The sequence below is a fragment of the Electrona antarctica genome (assembly GCF_951216825.1).
Source record: "Electrona antarctica genome assembly, chromosome: 1".
Taxonomy (NCBI): Eukaryota; Metazoa; Chordata; class Actinopteri; order Myctophiformes; family Myctophidae; genus Electrona; species Electrona antarctica.
Window position 1 is genome coordinate 27,782,874 of NC_136806.1, and position 24,745 is coordinate 27,807,618.

Below are 24,745 nucleotides of genomic sequence, written 5' to 3' on the forward strand. Positions count from 1 at the left end.
GCCTATAGTAAGTAGCCTATTGAAGTGGTTTACTATATGTTTTGTAATAATTGAAATCTACAATGTAGCCTAACTAGTAAAACGTTTTCAAATAATTGTAGTGGATCGAGTAAAAGTACAATATTTGACTTGAATTGTATACAAGTACAGTAGCCTACTTGAGTATATGTACTCAAGTAGTATATGTACTTTCCACCACTGATGATGATGAAACCTAAATGAAACACACCCGCAATTAACGTGATTCCTTTCAGCTGTGTTCACTAGTCAAAAACGCTAGCTTTGCACAGGTTTGGCACATGTCAACAGCCACCCTGCGAACCCACACAGAGTGATTTATTTATTTTATTTTGAAACTTAATTGCACCACAGTCGAGGTAAGAAGAAAATGTATTAATTCAATCAAATGTCAGATTCTTGTTAAAATATCAATACTGCAATGTAGAAATAGTTCAAGAATAAACTGGTTAAAAATGTACTTGAGTAAAACTACATTATAGTAGGCCTATTGGTATCAAAATACACGTACTTATGCAGAAACCCCCATTTCACAAGTTTTCAAATGTATACATCTTTTGAAAATGGCAAATCTACAAGCTCACAGTGAGCTATCTTCCATTTTCAAATGGCCAAAATGTATAGGGCATGGTTATGTCAGAGAAAAAGGGGGGATCCGGGCACTCTGGAGTTAAAAAAAAGGGAAATGCTATTAAACCAACATGATTTGCTCTATAACGGTCCATCGATTTATATCAGTTTCATCCCCTTTGATCAAGGAGCACTTTTTTTTTAACCATTAACTTTATTGACTTGTACATCTCTGAGCACCTGGTTGTTTAATGTTTTCAATTTGTAGTGGAGTAAAACTACAATATTTGTATCTGAGGTGGCGTAGAAGTAAACTGTTGGTACTGAAAATTGGAAATGCCCAGTAAAGTTAAAAAAAGAGAAAAATAACTTTGTACTTAAGTACAGTATTGAGTTGGCTGCCTGCTTTTGCTATACACTAAATGTCTATGCGAGTTTGTAGATTTTCACTGACTGACCCTGGAATGGTGATGCTGAATGTATCTTGAACTGAAATGGCTTTAAGATTCATATCGTTTGTCTTTTCTTTTTTTTCCCTATCCAGATATGGCAGCTGCCAGTTTTCTTCTTACCGGTGAGCACTTGGTCTGTGCGATCTGTCTGGATGTGGTCACCGAACCAGTCACCACACCATGTGGCCACAACTTCTGCAAGGCGTGTATTCAACACTACTGGGACACCAGGGTCATTTACCAGTGTCCTCTGTGTAATGCAAGGTTTCCAACCAGACCTCAAATGCAAGTCAATACTGTCTTGTCAGAGTTGGCTATAGGACATCACAAGTGGGCTCAAATTCTAGAAAACCAATCTGCTCATGACATTCTTTGTGGCATCTGTTCTGCGAGGAAGGACATGGCTGTTGTGTCTTGTCTAGTATGCCTAACTTCTTTCTGTGAGACGCACCTGGAGCCTCACCTGAGAGTTGCAGGCCTCAGGGGCCACACTTTATCTGTGCCTCTATCAGGTCTTGAAGACAGGTTGTGCAAGAACCATCACAGGCACATTGACCTCTATTGTAAGACTGACCAGGCATTTATTTGTTGTGGTTGCATGACAACGGACCACAAAAATCACCACATTGTACGACTTGAGACGGAATACGAATCCAAACGTGCAGAAGTCCAGAGTGCGATAACTGCACGATCACACAGGCTCCGTGAGCTCAAACTCTTCACTAAGAGGGCACGAGTCTTCAATGAGCAGCTGATCCGCTCCCGGCCAGATCTAGTTGCGGTGATTTGGGACCGGCGTAGAACGGCAGAGCAGCAAGCGGAAGGTTTCATTACAGAACTGACCATGGAAATCTCTGAGCTCGACAAGAAACGTGATGACCTGGAGCATCACCATTGCCTTGATGAACACCATCGCCTTGTCGATCACCATCGCCTTGTCCTGTTGCTGTCAAGCCTGCCCGCTCTGCTGAACAAGGACCTGAAGAACACTGTAGTTGACTTTCAAACTGCCTGATACCAACTGCGTTAGGAGATGTGCAACTCTTCTGGATCAGGAAGTCACGCTGCAGCGGCTGAAGGCTTGTGCTGTGGATGTGACCCTTGACCCAGACACTGCACACTGTGACCTCATCGTGTCCCCCGATGGGAAAGCAGTGATGCTTGGCGCAACACCTCAAGATGTCCCTGATGCTAGAAAGCGATTTAAACATCATGCAGTGTTGTCAAAGGAAGGGTTCAGATCAGGGAAGTTTTACTTTGAGGTCCAGGTAAAGGGGAAGACTAGTTGGGCTGTAGGAGTGGCGAGTGCATCTCTTAACAGAAAGTATCCTGTCAGCATGTCTGTTAAGAATGAATGCTGGGTCATTGTGCTGGATGCTGGCCAGTATCGTGCATATGGTTCAGTGTCTTCTGCGTTCAATCTGTTGGTGAAGGAGAAACCACAGGCAGTGGGGGTCTTTGTAGACCATGACGCGGGACAGGTCTCTTTCCATAACGTGGCTGCAAAAGATCTGATCTACGTGTTCTCTGGCCTGAGATTTAATGGTAGAGTACTGCATCCATACCTGTGCACTCGATCTGACCGCTCTCCATCTGATCTCAAGCCGCTCACCATCACTTCTCAAAGTCTCCCAAATTGACTCCAGTCAATACCACCTAAGGCATTTCCCCTTTACACCAAAATGCGGACTGTCAAGTCTGACCTTGTGTACTGTGAGTTTCAATGTGATTGTAGCTATCAAAGATCTGTGGTATGTTTTATATATAATATATGGGTGTTTATACTTTTAAAAAGGTTTCTATTGAGTTTTAAAGTTTTCTTAATTTTGAATTTGTTTTAATAAAAGCTTTTATTTGAAGAAAACATTGATTTGTCCTTATTGAAACCACTACAGCTTACTGGGGGTTGTCTTATTTACCTACAGAGTGTGGTCATTGTGACACATTCCAGCAGAGGGCATCTATTGTATGTTTCATTTGTTAATGTGTACAAGTAGCTACATAAGATTTAAGCCTCATACACTACGAACATGCACTATGGCAGTCAGGGATGCTGCAAATGGGGACTAGAAATGTTTTGTCTACACTTGTTTCCAGGGGGACACAGTGACAAGTAGTAGGCTATCACATTCATCTTAACCACTTAATCCATTTTTACCATCTTCTATATTTATACAGCTGCTATATATATATTGTTTTTTAGATCAACTTCCTGATTCCACCCAAGAAATATTGCAATATATTTAATCAGTGAAATCAACTTGACTACAAAGTAGTTAATGGCTTGCACTGCGTATACTAGGCTACTGTGGGACAGTGGCACGATTTCAAAAACACAACTCTATACAACATGCAGTACATATACACTGAAATTAACAATGCTCTTCTTTCATAGCATAATATCAATCACAGTCAACAAGGTTTAACATGGTGATGACAGGTAGTTTTAGGCACTTAAAGGGGCATTCCACTCATTTTCAACATTTTACTATGTCATTAATGTACCTTAGAGCTGTTGTGTGGAAATAATAAAGTTCCCCCATTCTGTGTTTCCTAGAACTAGAGGTCTGAAATCATTAACATGGTGAAACACATCTTGATGTCATCAAATACATACAAATAATCAAGAATCATACGTAAGCTAAGAACCTAGGAGTGGAATATCTATATAATGAAACGAATGGGTATACACTACCATAGAGTGCTATTTCTACATCAAATGCTATCTAAGTTACATAAGTTGAGCCCTTAATTTGCATGTGCATGTAAGGTCAGACATAGACTATAGGACAAGTGCTATTAGTCCGTGAGCCAGGGGGGTTGGTCTGTACCATCTGGCTGAATAAGGCTCATAGTGATTTTTGTGAAGGTATACATGTCTAGAGTTAGAAAATATGTGATAGCATTGCACCCGTGGTAGCTTTATGAGTGCTATCATGAATTTTATTTTATAACACTAGGCGAAAATTGCATGGATCAATATGGGAAAAATAGTAATACACCCCCCAAAAATGATAGAAAAGGTTTTTCCAATTGGTTCTGGTACCTCTAGGCATGCTTAAGAATATACTGAAAATATAGGAAAATATATGTTCTGGAAAGGCGTCATTTTCAAGATGGCGTCCAAATGGAGCCAGGAGCTTAAAATGGCTATAACATCATTATTTGGGGGTTTAGGACTAAAGGAATGTGGCTGAATCAGTGAAAGTGATCAGTTAATTATAGGGATGTGCCGATGAGACATTTTGGCCGATATCGATATCCGATATAATTAATTGCTGTTATGGCCGATAACCAATATTACCAATGTCGATCTCATTCTGTATTGAAAGATTATAATTTTGTCTATTCTGAAAAATACATGTAACAGGGTGTCTGCACTGCAGGCTTAGGCAAGTCACATCTAACTTAAATACCTTTATAATATTGTGAGCTTGTAGATCTGTTCAAACTGTTACTTTGGGCTTGTTTATCTGTAAAGACAGACCGATTCATTAATTTCATTATTTTCATTTTTTTATTTATTCCAAACATGTTAAAATATAAATGAGAAAAGACAAAGGAAATAAACGTCCAAAAATAATAATAATAATGATCTTTCATAATCCTTAACTTATGTTTATGTTCGAAAGTCAGGCAGATACTGGCACTGAGGAGGATATTGGAAGGGGTATGGGAGCGCAACCTGTCAGTGGTGATCACATTCATTGACTTCCAAAAGGCTTTCAACACCATCCACCGGGGGAAACTCATGAGTATTCTATGTGCCTACGGAGTTCCAGAAAAGTTGGTCCAGATGATAGAGTCAAGCTACAGCCAGACTCGAGCCAAGGTCCAAAGTTCGGCCTCAAGCTCAATACCAAGAAAACAAAGGTAATGACAGTCAACACAGAGGACAAAGCCACTGCAGACAGGACGGTGCTCGAGCGAGTCGAGGACTTCAAGTACCTCGGGGCCTGGACTGCCTCAACTGAAAAGGATCTGAAGGTTCGGAGAGCACTTGCCTGGAAAGCCTTGCACGGGATGAGGAGAGTGTGGAAATCAGACATAGGAGAAGACCTTAAGAGGCGGCTGTTCATAGATACTGTCGAGACATGGACCCTCACAGTACAACAGGAAAAATCCCTGGATGGAGTCTACACAAGAATGCTACGAATGGCACTAGGTGTCACATCAGAAATGTGGACCTCTTCTATGGGGACCTACCACGGGTCACGGACAAAGTCAGAGAGAGAAGGATGAGGCTGGCAGGGCACTGCGTCAGGTACCCAGAACTTGAGGCAAGTAAATTGACTATGGGAGCCAAACCCAGGGCAAAGCCAAGGGGGGGAAAGAAGCGTACCACCTATGTAGACGTGCTGCGGTGCGACAGCTTGGCTAACAACACTGCAGAGCTCAATAACCTGATGTTGGATAGGACATTGTGGAGGGCAGCGATCCAGGAATCCCGAGTTGGTGTTGGCTAGACCTCACTCTCGCAGTTACTATGTTCGAAAAAGGAGTAGGGAAAAGTTTATTGAAAAACGTAATCGGTCTGATTAATCAAACCGATGCCGATTAATCTAAAAACAACTTAAATCGTCCGATACCGATGTGTTTGCCGATTAATCTCCCATCACTAGTTAATTATGTATTGCCAAATCCAAAATGGTGTCCATACCACACCCAAAGTGATGTTCTATTGTACTGCATTATGTAAAAACATTACAATTACAAAATGAACAGAATAACTGTCACATAAAATCAATTTCTTATAAGTAGGTCAATCTTATGTGCTAAAGGTCAGGTCAATGTCTGTCTCATAAGCAGGTGTGTCCAAGCATGCAGCAGATACAGTATGGTCACTGGTTGACATGCACAGTATTCACCTTACCATTGATATGCAGCTGTTTGTTGTTGTAACCTACAGCAGGGGTATTCAACTAGATTGAACTGTAGAATGATGGTGTGTGGGGGGCCGCACAGCGTGCACGCTTTACTGAAAATGTGGGGGTTCTCAAAATGCATTTGTGCTCAAACACAAAGATGTATACATTTTTGCACAGTAATGAGCAGGATAATATGACTATACAGCTATATGTTACCATAGAATAGATGTAGACCTATTTGACAGTGCATAAACATAATTGCCTTGACATTAACGACCTTCAATGGGACAGTCCTGTGCAACCTCATATCCATGTGCAAAGGCAAGATCAGAGCACAAAATACTTTGCTGGCAGGGAACTTCCCAGACTACCCTGATGTGCTGGGTGAGTTGGGTGTCACAATGTAACAATCTGTTGCTGCTGTTGTACCACGACAGTTGTACTCATATACAAGTGGAATGTGGCAGACCACCAAGCTCAATTTGAAAGTTCAGGTGATGTCACACAATTTGGATGGGAGATCCACATTTTGCTAAGGGTGACCTGACACCTGATGAGATGTTGAAGCTACAAATGAGAAGTGATGTTGATAATAAAGAGACGATGAGGTAGATCAGGATTATTATTAGATATTGCTGCCAATCAGGAGGGCTAGGGGGATGTGGTGGGTTGATTTTATGTTCCTGATTATGAGTTGAAGCTTACAGATATTGAATGTAGTTGCAAAAGATAAATATTATCATATTTTCTTATGCTATTATTACAAATGTATAAGTATAAGTTGTTATAGAAATAGAAATAGTTGTTTCTGTTTCATTGACCAGACCTTTAACATGTGAGATTGACCTGATATAAAGGCCTTTTTTGATTATGCCAATTACCAAAGTTTGGGCAACCAAGCTAAAATTGTCCCCAAATACAAATCAACAACAAAAACGTAATATGAAACAGCATTATTAGGTTTGGTATTGAACAGATAGAAGTGTCAAATGGACTAAAAGGTGATGTAATGGTGAACGGAAAGTTATCTTATGCATTACTTACACTGTACACTTACACTATATTTAGTTTATTGAATTTCATAAAACATTTCATTAGAATTTATGTTCTAAGATGGTTTTAAATATTTACAGTTATTTACAGAGGGAACCTTTGTGCTGCATCTTTCATGAAAACAGAAGTACGTCTCATGTAATATATAGTCCCTATATGTTGTCTCTCCTGTAATAGATAACATTTCTAGATGTGCTAATTTTAACAACTTTTCAGAGAAATATATAGTCTGAGCTGTATCCCAACCATTCTTCAAAGATATATGATCAATAATAGGAGAGAACCATCAGTTTGAAGTAGAATGCTCCATTCGGATTTTGAAAATTGAGTTTTGGCATGTGGTTATAAATGGAGTGATAACACACAGAAAGCTACCACAGATGCAATGCTATCACATTTTTCCTAGCACTAGGGATGTATACCTTCCCAAAAATCACTATGAGACTTATTCACCCCATCGGTACAGATGACCCCAGATTTGGGGTCCTGGCTCACGGCCTATATGGCAAGTGCTACGGGTTAAGATGGATTCTGAAGAGGTGGGTTTTCAGACTGTCTTCCATTTGGTTAGATTTGTACACTATATCTAACTGTCAAACACAATGGAATCTGCAATCTAACCTCACCGATTTCTAACAAACCTGTCATTGGAGACATGGTTACAAAGAGAAGTATATTGTAATAATTATTGTTTTAGTAAGTAAGTACATTTTATTTATAAAGCACCTTTCAAAACAAAGTTACAAAGTGCTGTACAGTGAACAATATAAAACAAGTTAAAACAAGGCACACAGGAGCAATAACGCAACAAGAAATACAAGCAAACACATTGACAACATTGAAAAAGGTCAGATAAAACAAATTACAATACAAAATGTATCCTAATCTTGATTTTATATTGAGTTTTTTGAGTGCTCGGATCTCCCCTCTTTCTTGTGGTACATTATTTAACCTGGAACCTTAATTGCTCTGTGTGTGTGTGTGTGTGTGTGTGTGTGTGTGTGTGTGTGTGTGTGTGTGTGTGTGTGTGTGTGTGTGTGTGTGTGTGTGTGTGTGTGTGTGTGTGTGTGCGCGTGTGGTACAATTTACAATTACAATTTAGGCATTTAGCAGACACTCTTAAGCGATTTACAGTAGAAAGAACAAATAACATGTAATAGGCCTACATCAAATACATAGCAAATATTCATCATGAATCATACGTAAGCTTAAGAACCTAACAGTGGGATATCTATCTAATGAAACTATAACTAATACTATAACTCTATACACTATAGAGTGCTATGTCTACATAAAGTGCTATTTAAGTTACATAAGTTGAGCCTATGCATATATGAGAAGCTCAGTCAGTACTGTATGTGTACTGTATGTGAGACCTGTGCAAGGCAGAGAGTGTGTGCAGTGCTGTATGTGAGACCTATGCAGAGAAGAGACTGCTGGGGCTGAGCAGCTCTGGCCCGATGGGCAGCATGGTTCTTCTCTCGCTGACCCAGTGCAGGTATCCTTGTGCCATGTCAGCCATGCCGATGGCTCTCGCAGAGCAGTACATGAACCTATAGCCATTCCTGACAGAGAAGGGTAGCTATGATTACTGTGGTTTGTTTCATTCGACATTTAGCTACAATTACCAGACATTTTTGAGCTGTGGCACATCAACGTCTCCAAAGAACAGATTTGTGTGTCCCCCATGTCTGCTTGAGTAGGCATACGGCAATACCCTGGGTGACCTGAAGTGTCACTGTTGCGCAGCCTAACACACACACACACACACACACACACGCACGCATGCACACACACACACACACACACACACACACACACACACACACACACACACACACACACACACACACACACACACACACACACACACACACACACACACACACACCCCCCAAAAGCTGGACATAGGAGGGTATTGCCCCTCAAAAACCCAACACAAATCAAAATCACACCTGTGTGAAGTGATGTGACGACTTTAATATTAGTTGTTGTAAGATGACAAGAGCGCCCCTCTTTTCACACGGGTGTGATTTCTAATGTAATGGGTCCCGGGACCCAGGGGTGGTCTTTTAGATGGGTCCCAGAGACATTGTATGAGTCCTACTTCAACGATGTTAGAGTACAGTATTGCATCCCAGGACCGCCGGAGGGTGACATGATTGCCTTATCATACATCATCTCATTCCGGCCAATCACAATTTGCGTCCTCACTGTTTGTCTCAATGTTTGTATTTACACAAACACTCAAAACTGACCATTCATTGTGAATGGCATTCAATGTTTGTGTTAGGACAAATGTTTGTGTTCCAAATCAAACTGGTCAGGCTCCTACTTGGCCTCACCCCCCAAACCCACCTCACCCCTGCCCACTTTGACAGGCTGGAATGGCTTAGGGTCTGGTCCACAAGATTCGATACACCACCAAAGATACCCATGTACCTGTCTAGATACTTCCTTAATGTTAACGAAGTCCACACCCACAACACCAGAGGGAGTGCAACGAACCATGTACAACCCAGATTCGGCACAAACAAGGGTCTAAATTATTTTCGCTCCCATGCCACCAAAATGTGGAACGCCCTACCAACAGTCATTAAGACATGCGAATCCCTTGACTCCTTCAAAACCGCTCTCAAAGGGCACCTACGGATGGCTGCAATTCGAAACTGGCCCCCATAAAATCTGATCCCCCCCACCGCCCCCCCTTTTTTCCCTCGCTGTATATGTTTCTTTTCCCTTTTTACCTCCATTATGATGAATTCCTGTTCTGTTTTGTCTATATAGAAGTGTCTATTTGTAAGTCTCTAAATGTTTTGATGAATTGAACATGTAAACAAGTGTAATGCTTAATTGGGTCGTCCACTCACAGTTAACAGCCTTTGTATTGAGTTTGTGCTTGAAATGTACTGTAATTCTGCAAACTGTTAATAAATATTTCAATCAATCAATCAATCAAACCCTCAAAGCTCTCTGAGTGAGTGGTGCAACAGCGCCCCCTGTTGGTACCCTAAACATACGGACATTGCTGGTTATAGGAGTGTTTGCACCACTCAAAAATAACAAAATACAAAGCAAAAACTATCAATAAGACATTGATATTTCATCATATTTGTTTGTCAATGCCAAATTCCCAAATGTTGCCGCTCGTTTGTGTCGGGCGGGGGGAGGGCTGACATGACGTCACGTCATGACGTCATGCTGTAGCGTAGCGGGCTGTGTCTGTGGCGCCGCCGGAAAGCAACGGGACAGCCTGGAAAACAACAAACACTTCAACTACTAGACCTATACCGAAAACACTCACCGTCGGCGCGTGAAAACTTCTTTCGTGTTTACGGTTTTTCCTGGCCTGCAAACAAACACCCTGTGTTTACATTCAGACTTGTTTGCAGGCGCGCCGCCGCTGGCCTCGGCTGTGGGCTAACGTTAGTTAGCATCGTTAGCTCTGTGGTGCTAGGCCCCTGCGGCTAACGGGTTAGCCTCACATAGACAGACACCCTACAACAGAAAAACAAAGCAAGGTAAGCGGGGGAGCTACGGCTCATAATAAGGAGAATAAGTGCGATAAGGAGTAGTTAACGTAGCACAAGTTGAAACGAACAAAACGCAGATGGTTTCATGTTCATTCTGCTGTCGTCAGATAGGTCTTAATGCTGTCTGTCAGTTAGCGTGATGCTAGCTGCTGTTCGCTTTCTGCGACGGGATGTGTAAATAAAGTGTCTTGAGGTTACTGGGTATAACGGGCGTCCATTAACATTAATAAAATGACATTAACGGCAGTCGTGAACAGCTTTAATCAGGCGGGGGCAGCTTATTGGTGCAGGCTGTGAGTTAGCGAGTTGCTAACATGCTAAGTGCCATCTATCCTAAACTATAACTGTAGGCTCCGTGCGGATCAGCAAGATTGACAGTATGTGATGTGGTTGATTACAATTTATTGTACAAGCATCAGTGTACTGCCACAATAACTACTATACATAAACGCGTATAAGAGGCTGGTGTGATGAAGTCGTGATTATGCGCAGCGTGATTGTCGTGTTTGTGTTTTCATATTTGTCATTGTTATGAGCAGAGAAGTGTCATCATCGTCATATCATACACGGGCGGAGAGTGCCTAAGTACATTTCATTTACTCAATAGTGTGATCTTCAGTTCAGTTTCTACTTTCTAGGTGCTTTTACTTTAATTGAGCATTTTTCATGTTCAATACTTATACTCCACTACATCTCAGAGGCTGTCCTTTTTGCTCCGCTACAGTTATCTAGCAGCTTTAGTTAACTCATTACTTTGCAAAATGCAGATTTAGATGATTGATTAATACAAACCATATTAAATGCTCAAGCAGTATTTTATACTTGTGGCTATTTGTAAATTGCTGATCTACAAGACCACCAAGGCACCCAATGTGTGCTTGTTCTGTAGATCAGCTATTTTCGAAAACGTTTTGCAAATATTGGAAACTACATTTACTGTGGCACTTTTATGTGTGTTTCGATGTGTTTCGATGCCACTACTTTTGTACTTGTCTGCAATCTAGGGACACCACTCACAGTGCAGGGGACCTCATAGCCACAAGTTACAACACCAGATTTTATTTGATTGAATCTAGAGTTGCAACACCATTGACAACCCATACACCCAAAGCAAACAAGTCGTATCTGATTATATTAAACAATGTTCGATTCACCAACATTGCAGCTGTACGGAAAGTTAGAATTATCCTCTTTCTTTTCTTTTATCCTATTTCTATCGGCAAAGTGTTTGTTTCATAATAATCTATTGTAGACATGTTATGAACTACTTTCTGTCAAAAAAATGTGCAGGTGATTGTTTTTCTTTCTTTTTCTCAAAAGTGTTTGAGTTTGGAAGCGCTATTTTTCATTAACGCAACCTCCTGCTGCCTCTGGCCGCAATTTGCAACACTAGATTTTTTATAATGGGATGAATCTAGAGTTGGAAATGCAATACCCTCCATTGACAGCCCATTGATCCAAATCAAATTTCCCATCTGCTTGTATTAAACAACGTTAAACTCACCAAAATTTCAGCTGTAGGGCAAGCTTGACTTATCCTACGTTGAATAGAAAGAAGAGAAGTGCTGCCATGGTCCTTGCGGTTGTGAACTGTAAACAGGTGCTCGTTGGCGAGGGTTCGATAATGAGAATGCAAAAAGGGGTCCAAGGCATTGTGCTACAGTCTACAAAAGCTAAAGGTCTGTCTTTTTAATGCTCTAGCCTCTTTGCCATGCCACTTTAAATAAAGGCTTTTGTACTAGACTTTAGCAGAGTGCCTTGGACCCCTTTTTTGCATTCTCTTGAATTATCCTCTTTCAAAAGCGTTTGTTTCATAAAGATCCACCATGTTATGAGCTACTTTCTGTCAAGAAATTCTGTGCAGGTGATTATTTTTGTGTTGGAGTTTGGAAGCGCTCGTCGAAGTCACTGAACGCTGAACGGCCCTCCATACTACCCGTTTCAAATTTGCACATAGTGCAGGAGGCAGCAGCACAACCTGTTAATACAAATGAGTGCTTCCAAACGCCAATACCTAATGGGGTGTGCACGCTTATCCGACACACCAATGGTCTGACATGCAGAAATCACTGTGACCCGTTGCTTCGACATGCGTTGCTCCATGCTTGCGGTTAGGGTTAGGTTAGGTATCATGAACCCCAAATATATATATTTAACTTTTCACATTCTAATCTGAATGTTGTGTTTTTGTTGTTGACAGGAATGAGTGATGACCTCTGTGGTTGTGTCAGACAGTGGAGGGAACATTGTGGAGTATGTTACAGTGATGGAGGAGCACCAACAGGTAGATGCAACGCTTCTACATCCCTCTCTGTGTTCTGGTGTTTTCCACAATCTAACATATACATGTACTATTTACTGTTTAGGCATTTAGCAGATGCTCATAGCCAAGAGCGACTTACAAAGTTCAAGATCAACAGACATAGATGGTCATACGTAAATACAGTGCAAAGAAAATCCTTTAGTGCTTAAAGTATCTAGCTAAATGAACTAGGATACCAGGTAAACATGAAACCTAGCATGTCTAAACTGCCCCAGTCAACCTTTTTATATAACTCTTAACCGGCACTGGAAGAAGAGGGAAAGAAAGCTTCAGACATTATAACGTATGACGTTTTGTGTGCCGGTGCTCACCCACCCCTGTGCCAATGTTGGCACCCGTGCCTAGGTTTGCCTACCTTTGGTCTATACAACATCAGCCAGTACCGAATCCTGCATTCACTTTGTCCCTCTCTCTTCTTATATTATTAACAGTTAACACTGTTAATTATACCACACACAAGTGCTATTTGCTATTTGTAGTAATCAATTTAAATGCGCTTTTGCTAAAATGCACATAATCCCTCTTTGTAAATTAAGGCTCTGACATTGTGATATGTAATGTGTGTTTGTGTGTTGTCAATTGTCATCAGTGTGAGAGTGATGAGATTGAGACGGTGATCGTGGAGGCGGGCGACGATGAAGTGGTGCTTCAGGAGGAGGAGGAGGAGGAAGAGGAGGAGGAGGAGTGTCCAGCTGTCATTGTAGAGGAGGTGCCCAGCGCCCATGTGGAGCAGTGCTACGCCGCCCAGGTCCTGGTGTATGATGACGAAACCTACCTGATGCAGGACGTAGGAGACGAACAGGAGGTGGTCACCGAGGTGGTGGAGACCGGTGAGTGTGTTGGATCTGGTTAACCGTATGCCCGCCAGGATTAATTAATCTATATCGCGCATTGCCAAGGGTTTATCACGCGCAACTCTTATTTTGAAGAGCCAAATATCCGTAACCGGATGTTACGATGACAAAATGCTGTGTGTGGTGTCTTGAGCGGTTGTTGTTCTCCCAGTCGTTGGTGAAAAAACCTGACCGCGAGTATCACCGCGTCTGCTGCCGGGCCGTTGAAAAACCTTGTTTTCACCAGAAACGACATTCATTGTGCCGATTTGGAGATACAGGCCATTGAAAGCAGCACATAGAGTGCATGTGGATGCAAAATGGCCGCGGCCACTGTCCCACTTTGACTGTTATGCTAACGAGCGGCAGCTAACGATTCTAGTTTGGGGTTCCGACCTGATGACTACAAACCAGTGACTACAACAACATGACGTAACATATCATCCGCTCCCGACCGGATCACACAGCGATTTCGTAACAGAGACCAGGCTTTCCTCCGAGGTTGAAAGCCTGGTGGACGCGAGGTTACCGGCCCACAGGTTGAGAATCACTGCTATAGAGGAAGCTAATGAGGAGGAGGAGCCACAGGGAACAGGCTGCCACTGTAAACGAGTGGTGTAACTGACAGTACAGCATTGTTGTGCATGTTAACAAAGCTTATCTTTGCGCAAAGACCCGCCCGGCAGCATTGTTTAATGAAATTTATTTGTGCGTGTATACGTATTTTTGTTGACAAAGTTGTAAATGTCAACAGTACGTATATCCATAACATAAGCAAGCGGCACGCTAGCGGACAATACACTAGTTCTGTCTTTCAATCATTTTATTATTATTAGTTTACCTGATCATCTTCTTACACTATAGTTTAAGCTTGTCACATGAAACTATACCGTCATATGCATACATCTGCGCTAATTATCGAAACATTAGAAAGTAGCCGGCGTATCTGTGTATCAGATTGTGAAAATATAATAATAATAAAATGATTGAAAGACAGAACTAGTGTATTGTCTGCTAGCGTGCTGCTATACTGTTGACTTTTACAACTTTGTCATGAGTAATTCAGCAAAAAAAAACGTAACACACACAAATACTACATTGCATTAAACAGTGCTGTCTTTGCGCAACCGCTCCGGAATTTAGATATAGGCGTTTACAAAGGACGTTTTATTTTTTGTCCACTGTCCACTTTTTGTAACTGTAGTGCAGAGGGAAGCTGTCAGAACCTTCCCTAAAACATCCGGGACAACCCTCCACACGTCCCAGTCCCAGCCTCTTCTCTCTCCTGACTCAAACTGTGGAGCAAACTCACCAATGCAGTTTAAACTGTAGATTCACTCACAATTGCTTTGCTGTAATCTGAAGACTTCTCTCCACCTTCGCCTGTAGCACTTGACCTAGCCTTGACGACCATGCTGGTTTATGCAATGGTTAAATTGTAATTTAGATATGTTAGGTTCACCTGCCTGGTATCCTATACTATAGATATTTAAAAAATAATCAATGTAGACTGTACAGATTATTGTCTAGGTTTATATTGGTTTTTACAAGTCGCTAATAGACCACCTTCAGGCAGTACCACTTGTCAACCAGTAGTTGTCCTTCCAGACCTCAGGATTGAGACCAATTACAACCACCGCTTAAACAACTTACATATAGTGTAGCTTTAATTGAACAAATCAGTGTACACTTACACTACAGTTAACCAAGGATGAATTAAGCCTGAGGATTTCTCTGGTGTATGTATGTGCTGCAGCTCTTTTCATCTTCCTGGCTCTTGTGTTTTTGTTTTGATGACAGTGGAGATGTCGGGTCATGACTTGGTGTGTTTTAACAAAACCTTTGAGGCAGCAGAGGCTCTCCTGCACATGGAGTCCCCCGGAAGCCTGCATAATGAACGCAACACCGGTACGTCCAATGTTTGTTGTGCTTTTACGTTACTTTAGGCTGACCTTTAGTCTGACCTGTTAACCCTTGAACTACTGTCGACGGATTTGACGGATTTAATTGATAAATCCAAACCTTCCGTTGACGGAATTGATGTATGTAGCAAAATGTAGCAACTTTTGGCTAACGGCCGATGTAATCTTCCTAAAACCGGCCGAAATCCGTGCGTGCACGGTCGATCACGCACGCGCGTGATCGCGCATGCATCGCTGCGTAAAATGCGATATTTTGGGCTTGATTAGAGCTTAATTTGACGTAGTTATGAAAAATACGATGATAGCTGATAGTGCTGCACAGTAGCAAAGATACTACCGGCTATTTTGATCGCAAACCGGAAGTGGTTTTAGAATCGGCCTCAGGCCTAAATGGGATATATATATACTGTATATTATATATATAATATACCGGTATAGCAACATATAGGTTTATCTGAAAACTGATTTCGAAGGCATTTGTAGATTCGGCCTCAGGTCTTACAGGAGAAAACCACCCATTTTCAACATTTTACTATGTCATTAATATACCTTAGAGCTGTTGTGTGGAAATAACAAAAAGGTCCCCCCGATTCTGTGTTTCCTAGAACTGTAAGTATGAAAAAATCATTAACATGGTGAAACGCATCTTGATGACATCATCAAGATGTGTTTCACCATGTTAATGATTTTTTTCAGATCTCTAGTTCTAGGAAACACAGAATCGGGGGGACTTTTTATTATTTCCACACAACAGCTCTAAGGTATATTAATGACATAGTAAAATGTTGAAAATGAGTGGAATGCCCCTTTAATGGGTCAATTGGATTCCCCATCAAAAAAGTGAAAACAGGTCGGGAGGGACTGAGCAAGGCGCTGCCTAGCAACGGCCGTTTCCAAAAATGGATTTTAGCGCTCCCGTTTTATATAAATAAACAAGAATTGATGACAGTCATAATTATCAGCAGCGTTATTATATCTGCATTGTGCTATGGAATGTAAATCTATCTGTATTTGTGTGTGTGTGTGGAAACAACAGGATCTGTCCAGGTCACTAACTCTGAGAGTGTAGCCTACTACAAAAACTCTGAAACCATTTGGTTGTATTTGTACACTCTCAGGTAGCCCATTCTCCAAACCATCAAGGTCCATCATATATCGCACCTCACGCACAGCTGTCGGTTGTAGTGTTGACATTGGCTTGGCAGGTGTAAAGAAGTCCTGCGCTGCTCCGTGCTTGGTTCCGGTTTGGTTAGGGTTTGAGGTAGGTAGTAGCCGGCGCTGTAAAACAAGCGTCCCATCAGCGCCCATCGAAACCGAGGCTCTGCGTAAAAGGTAGTCCCGGTTGCCTAACTTGCTGGCTGCAATGGTATCCCATTGGCTGAGAGGTCGGCTAGAGGCAAAAAGTGTGGTTGCCTAGAGACGAGGCATCCAATCAGGACGATACGGTCAGTACGGCAGCCAATGAGAAACACAGGTCGCTACTACAGCAAGTGGGCGTGAAAGCCCCGGCGAGAGAGAATTGACCAGCTCTGCTTGCACAGCAGCTGGTAAAAAGACCTTAAGACGTCCCCACGCGTACCAGGCAGTTTTATTTGATAAGACGTGTGGACACGTCCTGGGCATCACGTGTGTATTGTAAAACATTTTATGTTATGTCAAACAGAAAAACTGTCCATATCACACAAACATTTCTCTCTATGAGGACCCCCTGTTGAAGACTTCTGGTATAGGTTTTCAGTCGTTAAAATGCATTATATAAAATGCTCCTTGTTTTCTTTTTTAGAAAAAGCTGATTAAATGTTGTGCCTGTTAGTCCAGTGTAAGATCTGATGATGATGTTGTGTGTCCAGTGGAAGACGTGATGATGGAGACGGTGGTGGAGGTGTCTACAGAGTGTGGACCTATCGAAGAAGACTCCTTTCCCATTCCCCCTGAATGTGAACCTGCTGCCAAGAAGAAGAGAGCAGGTCAGTGGCCATGTCACCTAGGACTCAAAATATATCCAAACTTTAGAACCAAATTAGACATTTAGAACCAAATGACCCACTTAATCTGTTACTACCGAGACGGGTAGTTTTTCTTTTTAATTTCTTCTACATCAACAAAATTACACAAAACAAATTCTTTCTATAATCAACTACATCAAATATTTTTGTTGTACACTGATGGTCTACAAATGTAGTGAAAATAGCAGGACTGGAACTCTGCATCTTAGAAAGGTGTGTGTGTGTGTGTGTGTACAGGTGGACGTAAACCCAAGACACATCAGCCTGCAGCCAATGGATCATTTGAATTGGGGATAAAGAAGAGACCAAGAGAGGGGAAAGGTACATTCGTTGCTCACAATATCATTTATTTTTTATTTTTCCCACAAATGTTTATTTTCATTTATTTATTTATTTCATTCTCCCCCTCACAGTAGCTGCATTGACACATAGTTGTGTGATGGTACTTCCATGTTCCATTCATGTCAAACTGGGTGCTGCTGTTGTGCATGTCGGCTCACTGGAAAGACCCTGCTACACCAAATAAATCATAGCCTTACCATCCCTGTTGTGGACATAAAGCAGGATTTCTCTTACACAAGTGTGGAACATGTAGAATTGTACAGTATGGAAGATTAGGTAAGGGATAATATCTGGCTAGGTGGTCATTGTCGGGCGATAATTCACCGACAGGGAGTTTAACCACCGAGGCGAAGCCGAGGTGGTTACACTCCCTGAAGGCTTATTACATGGCTAACTAACATAAATTAATACATTGACCCAAAACACAACAAAACAAGTATTCCATGAGTTCGCGCTGGCTGCGTCTGCAGCACTGTCGGAAAACAAGGAAGTGAGTTGATCAAATATAATCCATTTTCGGGTCCTGCTTCGTCTATTTCTCGCTCAAATGTTTTCAAAAACATTTTTAAGAGCAATGTTTAGCTGTAAATGACATTGTGTGTCACTAGTGTGTGTGTTTACATGGCTGTCATGTTGGAAACAGCAGTAAATCAAGCGGGGCGCAGCCGCGCAGCTGGTGCTCAGAGGGTTTGATTAGGCAGCGGTCTGTTATACAGCGGAGCGGTCATTATCGACACATAATTCACCGCTGAATTAAGCGATTGACCAATCAGAATCAAGCATTCAACCAAGCCATGTAATAAACTTTAATAATATCCAGGTCTGGATAAGTATGAAAATATCAAAAGAAAAGGGTGCATGGAAAAGTATTTGTTTCCAGATTATTGCTCCTTTTAGTTTTTCTAAATGAGAGAGAAGAAGAGAAGAGAAAAAAAAAATCAGAATTTCTAAGAATAAATTAAATATACAACCAGTGTTTTCATGGTGTTTGGAGCAGGCAGCCAGTGTCTGCAGACAGCCCAACATTCAACTCTACTAATTTGCAGAAGAGGGGCTCAAGTATAGACCCTGGGGGACCCCCGGTCAATGAAGTATATGGGGTTTAAATGGTTAATTGGCAACCTATTTGTATCATTACCCGGTATGTCTGCTGTGGGAAAAGGTTGTGCCTATTCCCTTATCCATGCACTCAGACACACATGTGTTGTCACTGCTGACCCCTACTGGTTGGTCTAATGATACCTGCCAATGAGGAGCTTCACTGTCAAACACCCTGTTTTCACCACAAACTTTAGCTGTTGAAAAATACAAGCTTGTAGACGTACTGTATGTAATTGGCCACCGACCCCATCTGAAAATATGTTCGGCGGCCAATTACATATCATTTTCGGGGTACTTGACATGAAATAGTTTGAGAATCACTGATGATATAGAAACATACTAGGTTTTTCAGAAAACTGGGAACTTCGTGAAGACATTTGTAGAATCTGGTCTCGGGTGTCAATGGGTTAAGTTGTTGTGAATGTGTCGTCCTTCCTTCAGGAAACACCACCTACCTTTGGGAGTTCTTGTTGGAGCTGCTCCAGGACAAGAACACGTGTCCACGCTACATCAAGTGGATGCAGAGGGAGAAGGGTATCTTCAAGCTGGTGGACTCCAAGGCTGTGTCCAAACTGTGGGGCAAACACAAGAACAAGCCCGACATGAACTATGAGACCATGGGCCGAGCACTCAGGTGAGAGCCGCAAGGGTTGCTTGCAACTAGGATTGGGAACCTGATACAACATTGAGGAACCAGAGTTTGTGGGGGTCCGTGGGTAAAGCGGGGGTTCGCTGCGTGAGGGTCCGTGGGTACATCGGGGGTCTCCGCGGAGGTCGGCGCGGGGGTCCACAGACCAGAATCCCTTGGTTCCATCACATTAGGAACTGTTTCCGGGACGAGTTTCATCACACTGTCAGAGCTGGTATGTGGACTTCAAGTCTCGTCTGCTATACAATTACAATACTGGTGGTTCTCAAACTTTTTTTATTTCAAGGACCATAACTCTGATGGTGACCCATTTGGTTCCTCTCATAGTTACAGACCTGCAAAGGCCAGTTTGGAACCGCCTATAGGCATCATTAAAGGGAGTAATCGAACCATTACCATAATCGTCTCGCTAATATTTACCGGAAAGCATGGCTCCCGATCGCTAGGCAACGCTCCGCTCTGTGTGTTTTGCCTCCACAATACTGGGGCCGCTGATCTTCATAGCCATTTTTCTTCTGAAGAAATAGACGATGATCACATTAGCTATAGCCGATTCTCGCTAACTGTTTTTGGGGCGACCGGAAACGGCCGAGTATTACAAGAGAAATGGAGTGCTGTCTATGGTGGTGGTAGTCGACAACATGTCAGTAAAAAGGAACATCACAGGTGCAGCATGGTGACTGGGCATATCATGTCTGTTTTTAGTTTTTTCCAAGAATTATGTTATAGCAAATTCAACATAAACAAGGCGGAACCAGGGCGGAACAAGGCGGAAAGAGTCTGCTGGTTAGTCAGTCAGGGACCAATCAGAAGTCTGACAAAGGGTGAATTTTTCTATTAAGATTGCAGTCGCTCAGGGGTAGAGTGGCTGGATTTGAACCGTGAGGTTCCCAGTTCGATCTCAGGCTCCCCCAGAGTTAGTGTCGAAGTGTCCTTGAGAAAGACTGACTCTGAACCCCTAATTGCTCCCGATGTGCAGGTTTATGCCTTGCATGGTTTCCTCCGCCATCGGTGTATGAAGCGATATGTAAAGCGCTTTGGCTAAAATCGCTATATAAATGCACCATTTACCATCGCCCCATTCATATTTGAATCGATTATTCACCACAGATCCTAGAATAAATGAGGGCAGAGATAGAGGTACCTTAAAGCTCCTATAGGGACATTTTCGGGGGGAGAAATGCTTGACATTGACAGACATAATAGTTAAGTTGATCAGAGATGATTTTTCAAGAATTGAAACCACATTCAGGGACATGATATGAAGGGACTTTAAGGTGTGTGTGTGTGTGTGTGTGTGTGTGTGTGTGTGTGTGTGTGTGTGTGTGTGTGTGTGTGTGTGTGTGTGTGTGTGTGTGTGTGTGTGTGTGTGTGTGTGTGTGTGTGTGTGTGTGTGTGTGTGTGTGTGTGTGTGTGTGTGTGTGTGTGTGTGTGTGTGTGTGTGTGTGTGTGTGTGTGTGTGTGTGTGTGTGTGTACTTGGTCAAATGTTCCCACAAGTATAGTACATTTTGAGAATTAGATGGTTTTAAAAGATGTTTTCGGGTTGTAGCTTTCAATTATGGTGACGTTTGAATCTTTTTGTAACCAGCCCTTGGAAAGGAATCTTCTACACCGAAGTTTCAGACTAATATCTACGCAGTGGTATTTTTGGCTTTAGGCTTTAAAAAAAAAAGAAGAAAAATGCCATTCATAACAGCACCATCCTAAAATGTTTGTCCTCGGAAGTATGGTAATACAAACGTGTGTGTGTGTGTGCAGGTATTACTATCAGCGGGGCATCCTGGCCAAAGTGGAAGGGCAACGACTGGCCTACCAGTTCAAAGAAATGCCCAAGAACATCCGCATCATTGACGAGGACGACGAGGTGGAGGTGGACATGGAGGAGGGTGACGGGCCGTCAGACCATCAGCAGCATGCTGTCATGGTCTCCCAGCCTCAGCAGACCAGCTACGTCACTGTCATCCCATCCAACACCGGTGGCACCAGGTGCATCTCCAACACCCTCACTTCATTCAGCTGTAGAGCAGTGGTTCTCCACCTTTTCTGGACCGCGGCCCACATCTTGATTAATTTGATTAGCTGCAGCTGTGTTGCTTACATCACATGTACCATATGAGCGGCTTTATGCAGCCTGCTGTGTTTTTACCCTGCTGTAATATTTTTAAACCTGAACTGGAAAAAAAGTATGAAATTAGCCTATGGTTTTATCCCACTTTCAGGGGTTAAAGCAATATTGGTGTGTAACATTGATGTTAAGCCCAAACTATACCAATGGGTCGAGACGCAACAAAACGGTTTTAGCATTCATCCCATCTGACATGTTGTACGTCGACGCAAGTTGACCCAAGTGATTACATTGGCTCAATGCAATGGTTGCTTGCAACTACATGCGTCTACATACTTGCAACCGCTTGGTTGCAGGGAGCAACCCATTGGTGTGGTTTGGGCTTTAGACGTATCTAAATGTTTTGTTACTGAGAGAGCCTGAATGAAATGGTTGAATTGGACGCCAGCGAGCTCAATGTGATGATGTGTGATTTGTGTTGCAGGACCATCCGTGCCATGCCCATGGTCATGACCAACTCTCTGGGTCAGGTGACTTTAAACTCTGCTCCCATTTTCACCACCACCTCGATGTCCAGCGGCACCTCCAGTGCCACCCCGCCCAAGCTGGTGATCCAGGCGATGCCCACCATGCTACCGCATGGCTCCAAGATGGGCGACAAGATCACCATCATCACCATCCCGGCCAACCAGCTGGCCTCGCTAATGGCGGCCAACCCCGCCCAGCTAACCCAACTCATCCAGGCCAAAGCCCTCTCCACGCAGCTTGCGCAGGCCAGCGCCAAACCTACCATGGCCACGTTCCAGGTTCCAGTGGGCAGAATGGCCCACCAGCTAATCCTGGCCAAACCGGCGGCTGTGGCTCAGCCGCTGCCGCAGCTCTCTGTCCAGGTAGCTGGGGGCCAGCTCCAGCCCGCTCCGTCCCCAGCCAAAGCGGCCGCAACAGCCTCTGTAGCCCCCGCTGCAGACCCTGATCCGACCCCCCAGGCTCCCTCCACCTCCAGCAGTAGCGCCACGCTGACACAATCAGAGCCAGGGACGATAGCCCCCAGCCCAGCAGTGCCCAGCTCCCCAAAACCACAGCCCCAGGTCACAGCAGAGGACTCCAAGGACCCCCAGTCCACCACAGCAGAGGACTCCAAGGACCCCTCCCAGTCCACCATAGCAGAGGACTCCAAGGACTCCAAGTCCAGCACAGATGCCCCGGCGTGTTGAGAGGCCAGCCCTGCGGCTAGGGGACTGTGGGCATTTAGAAACTGCCCCCCCCATCCCAGCCTATAGGACGACTTGTGTGGGACCTTTTCTTTCTTTAAAAACAAAAGAGGAGCAGAGCTTCTCTGTGATTGGATTGGACGAGCCCTGACGCCGCCCTCTACCTTTGACCGGACGTTTCTCTCTCCAGTGAGAGGCTGTCATTGTGAAACTGTACTGACGCATTTCGGTAAAGCCCAATTTATACTTAGGCCAGGTCTGAACGAGCTCACAACGAGTCGCATCCATGGTGAGTTGTGAGCTTGTAGGTCGCCTATTTTCGGAGCGCGACCATCGTGCGCGAACAATAAACGAGGCTTTAGTTGCACGTGCGACACAACGGGCAACCAAGTATAAACCAAGGCTTAACACCTCAAACTGGATAAAAGGGACTGTCTTGTACTTATGTATAAATACACTTTCACAGCTCATGTTACGCAAAAGAGATAGGCGGCCTTAGATTGTAAATTAAGAAATTCCTTCTTTTTGTAATCATGAATGAAATAAAAGCTTGGTAACATTTTGTTGTAACAAAAATTCAAGAAAAAAAACAAAACAAAAAACTAACATTTTTATACTCAGCAGGTATCTATCAGTGCAACAGCAGTCTTTAACCATTGCTTTGTTTCCTCCCCTCTGTCTCCAGTATCTCACTCTATGGTTTGTCTAAACGTAAACCTTTCTCTCAAACACTTCACATCGTTGAATTATTTTGTATTTCTTTTTTGCCGTTCATAAAAGGGAGCAAAAGGATGTCTCCATGGAGAAAAGAAAATGAAAAAACTAAAAGAAAAAATAACTAGATAGTGTACTCGACATTTGAAGTATAATATGCTATTTTTCTTGTACTATCAATTCAAAGTGTATTGAAGTAGATTTTACTGAAATATGTATTATAAAAAAGACATGTCAATTGAAAATGTCTGACGTGCTTTTTGTGGTGTAAAGCATAATTATTCTACAGAACAAATTTCATGTAGAGATGGATTCACCCAAACGCATTGTTTGCTTACAGATGACGGGATAAACGAATATTGGCAAGTTTCCAACTTTAGCCTTTACAACCTACGTTAACTAGTGATGGGAGATTTATCTGCAAACACATCGGTATCGGCCAATTCTAGTTTTTTGATTAATCGGCATAGGTCCGATTTAATCAATCTAACCGATTGTCTTTACAGATAAACAAGCCCAAAGTAACAGCTTGAACAGATCTACAATCTCAATTAAATATAAGGTATTAAAGTTAAATCTGACTTGCCTAAGCCTTCAGTGCAGATACCCTATTTTTTTTTCTTCAGAATGGACAAGTATATTTTTTTAATACAGAATGAGATCATAACATCTGTAATATCGGTTAGCGGCCATAACAGCAATGTATTATATCGATATCGGCCAAAATCTCATCGGTACATCCCTAACGTACAACATACAACCGGGAAAGCATCTGCATATTTTTATTTTATTTTAACAGCTTTTTATTTTATTTTATACTGTTCAAAAATAGCAGATATACAAGCTCATGATGTGTCACTTCGAGCTGTGCCATGAGCTGCCATTTTAGAGGAAATTGATCATGTAATATTCTGAGAAATGGTCATTCATTTCCAGTACAGAGGTGACGGAGGACCGAACAGATCAAGGCCACTAATTGGGTCACATGATCTATTCTGATGGCTCTAGCCAAAACGACGTTGAGCAGAGGAATAGTTTTATATATCCACTTTCAGCCTGGCATCCCTATTTTGGGCATGACATT

At 42.6% G+C, this 24,745-nt stretch overlaps 1 protein-coding gene and 1 long non-coding RNA gene across 2 annotated transcripts; both read left to right on the top strand.

The window, feature by feature from the left end:
* The first annotated feature begins 267 nt into the window (after nucleotides 1-267).
* Nucleotides 268-2,904, top strand: LOC306925389. The gene is made up of 2 exons (XR_013790243.1): nucleotides 268-377; nucleotides 1,133-2,904. It is a non-coding gene; the product is annotated as an uncharacterized lncRNA (long non-coding RNA).
* A 7,228-nt stretch (nucleotides 2,905-10,132) lies between these two features.
* On the top strand, nucleotides 10,133-23,899 carry LOC306925359 (ETS-related transcription factor Elf-2-like). Its single transcript, XM_079504143.1, has 9 exons — nucleotides 10,133-10,482; nucleotides 12,695-12,778; nucleotides 13,407-13,647; nucleotides 15,451-15,558; nucleotides 17,423-17,539; nucleotides 17,816-17,899; nucleotides 19,463-19,655; nucleotides 21,430-21,657; nucleotides 22,221-23,899. The coding sequence occupies exons 2-9, from the start codon at nucleotides 12,704-12,706 to the stop codon at nucleotides 22,948-22,950; spliced, it is 1,776 nt and encodes a 591-aa protein (XP_079360269.1). The 5' UTR covers nucleotides 10,133-10,482; nucleotides 12,695-12,703; the 3' UTR covers nucleotides 22,951-23,899.
* Nucleotides 23,900-24,745: the final 846 nt, after the last annotated feature.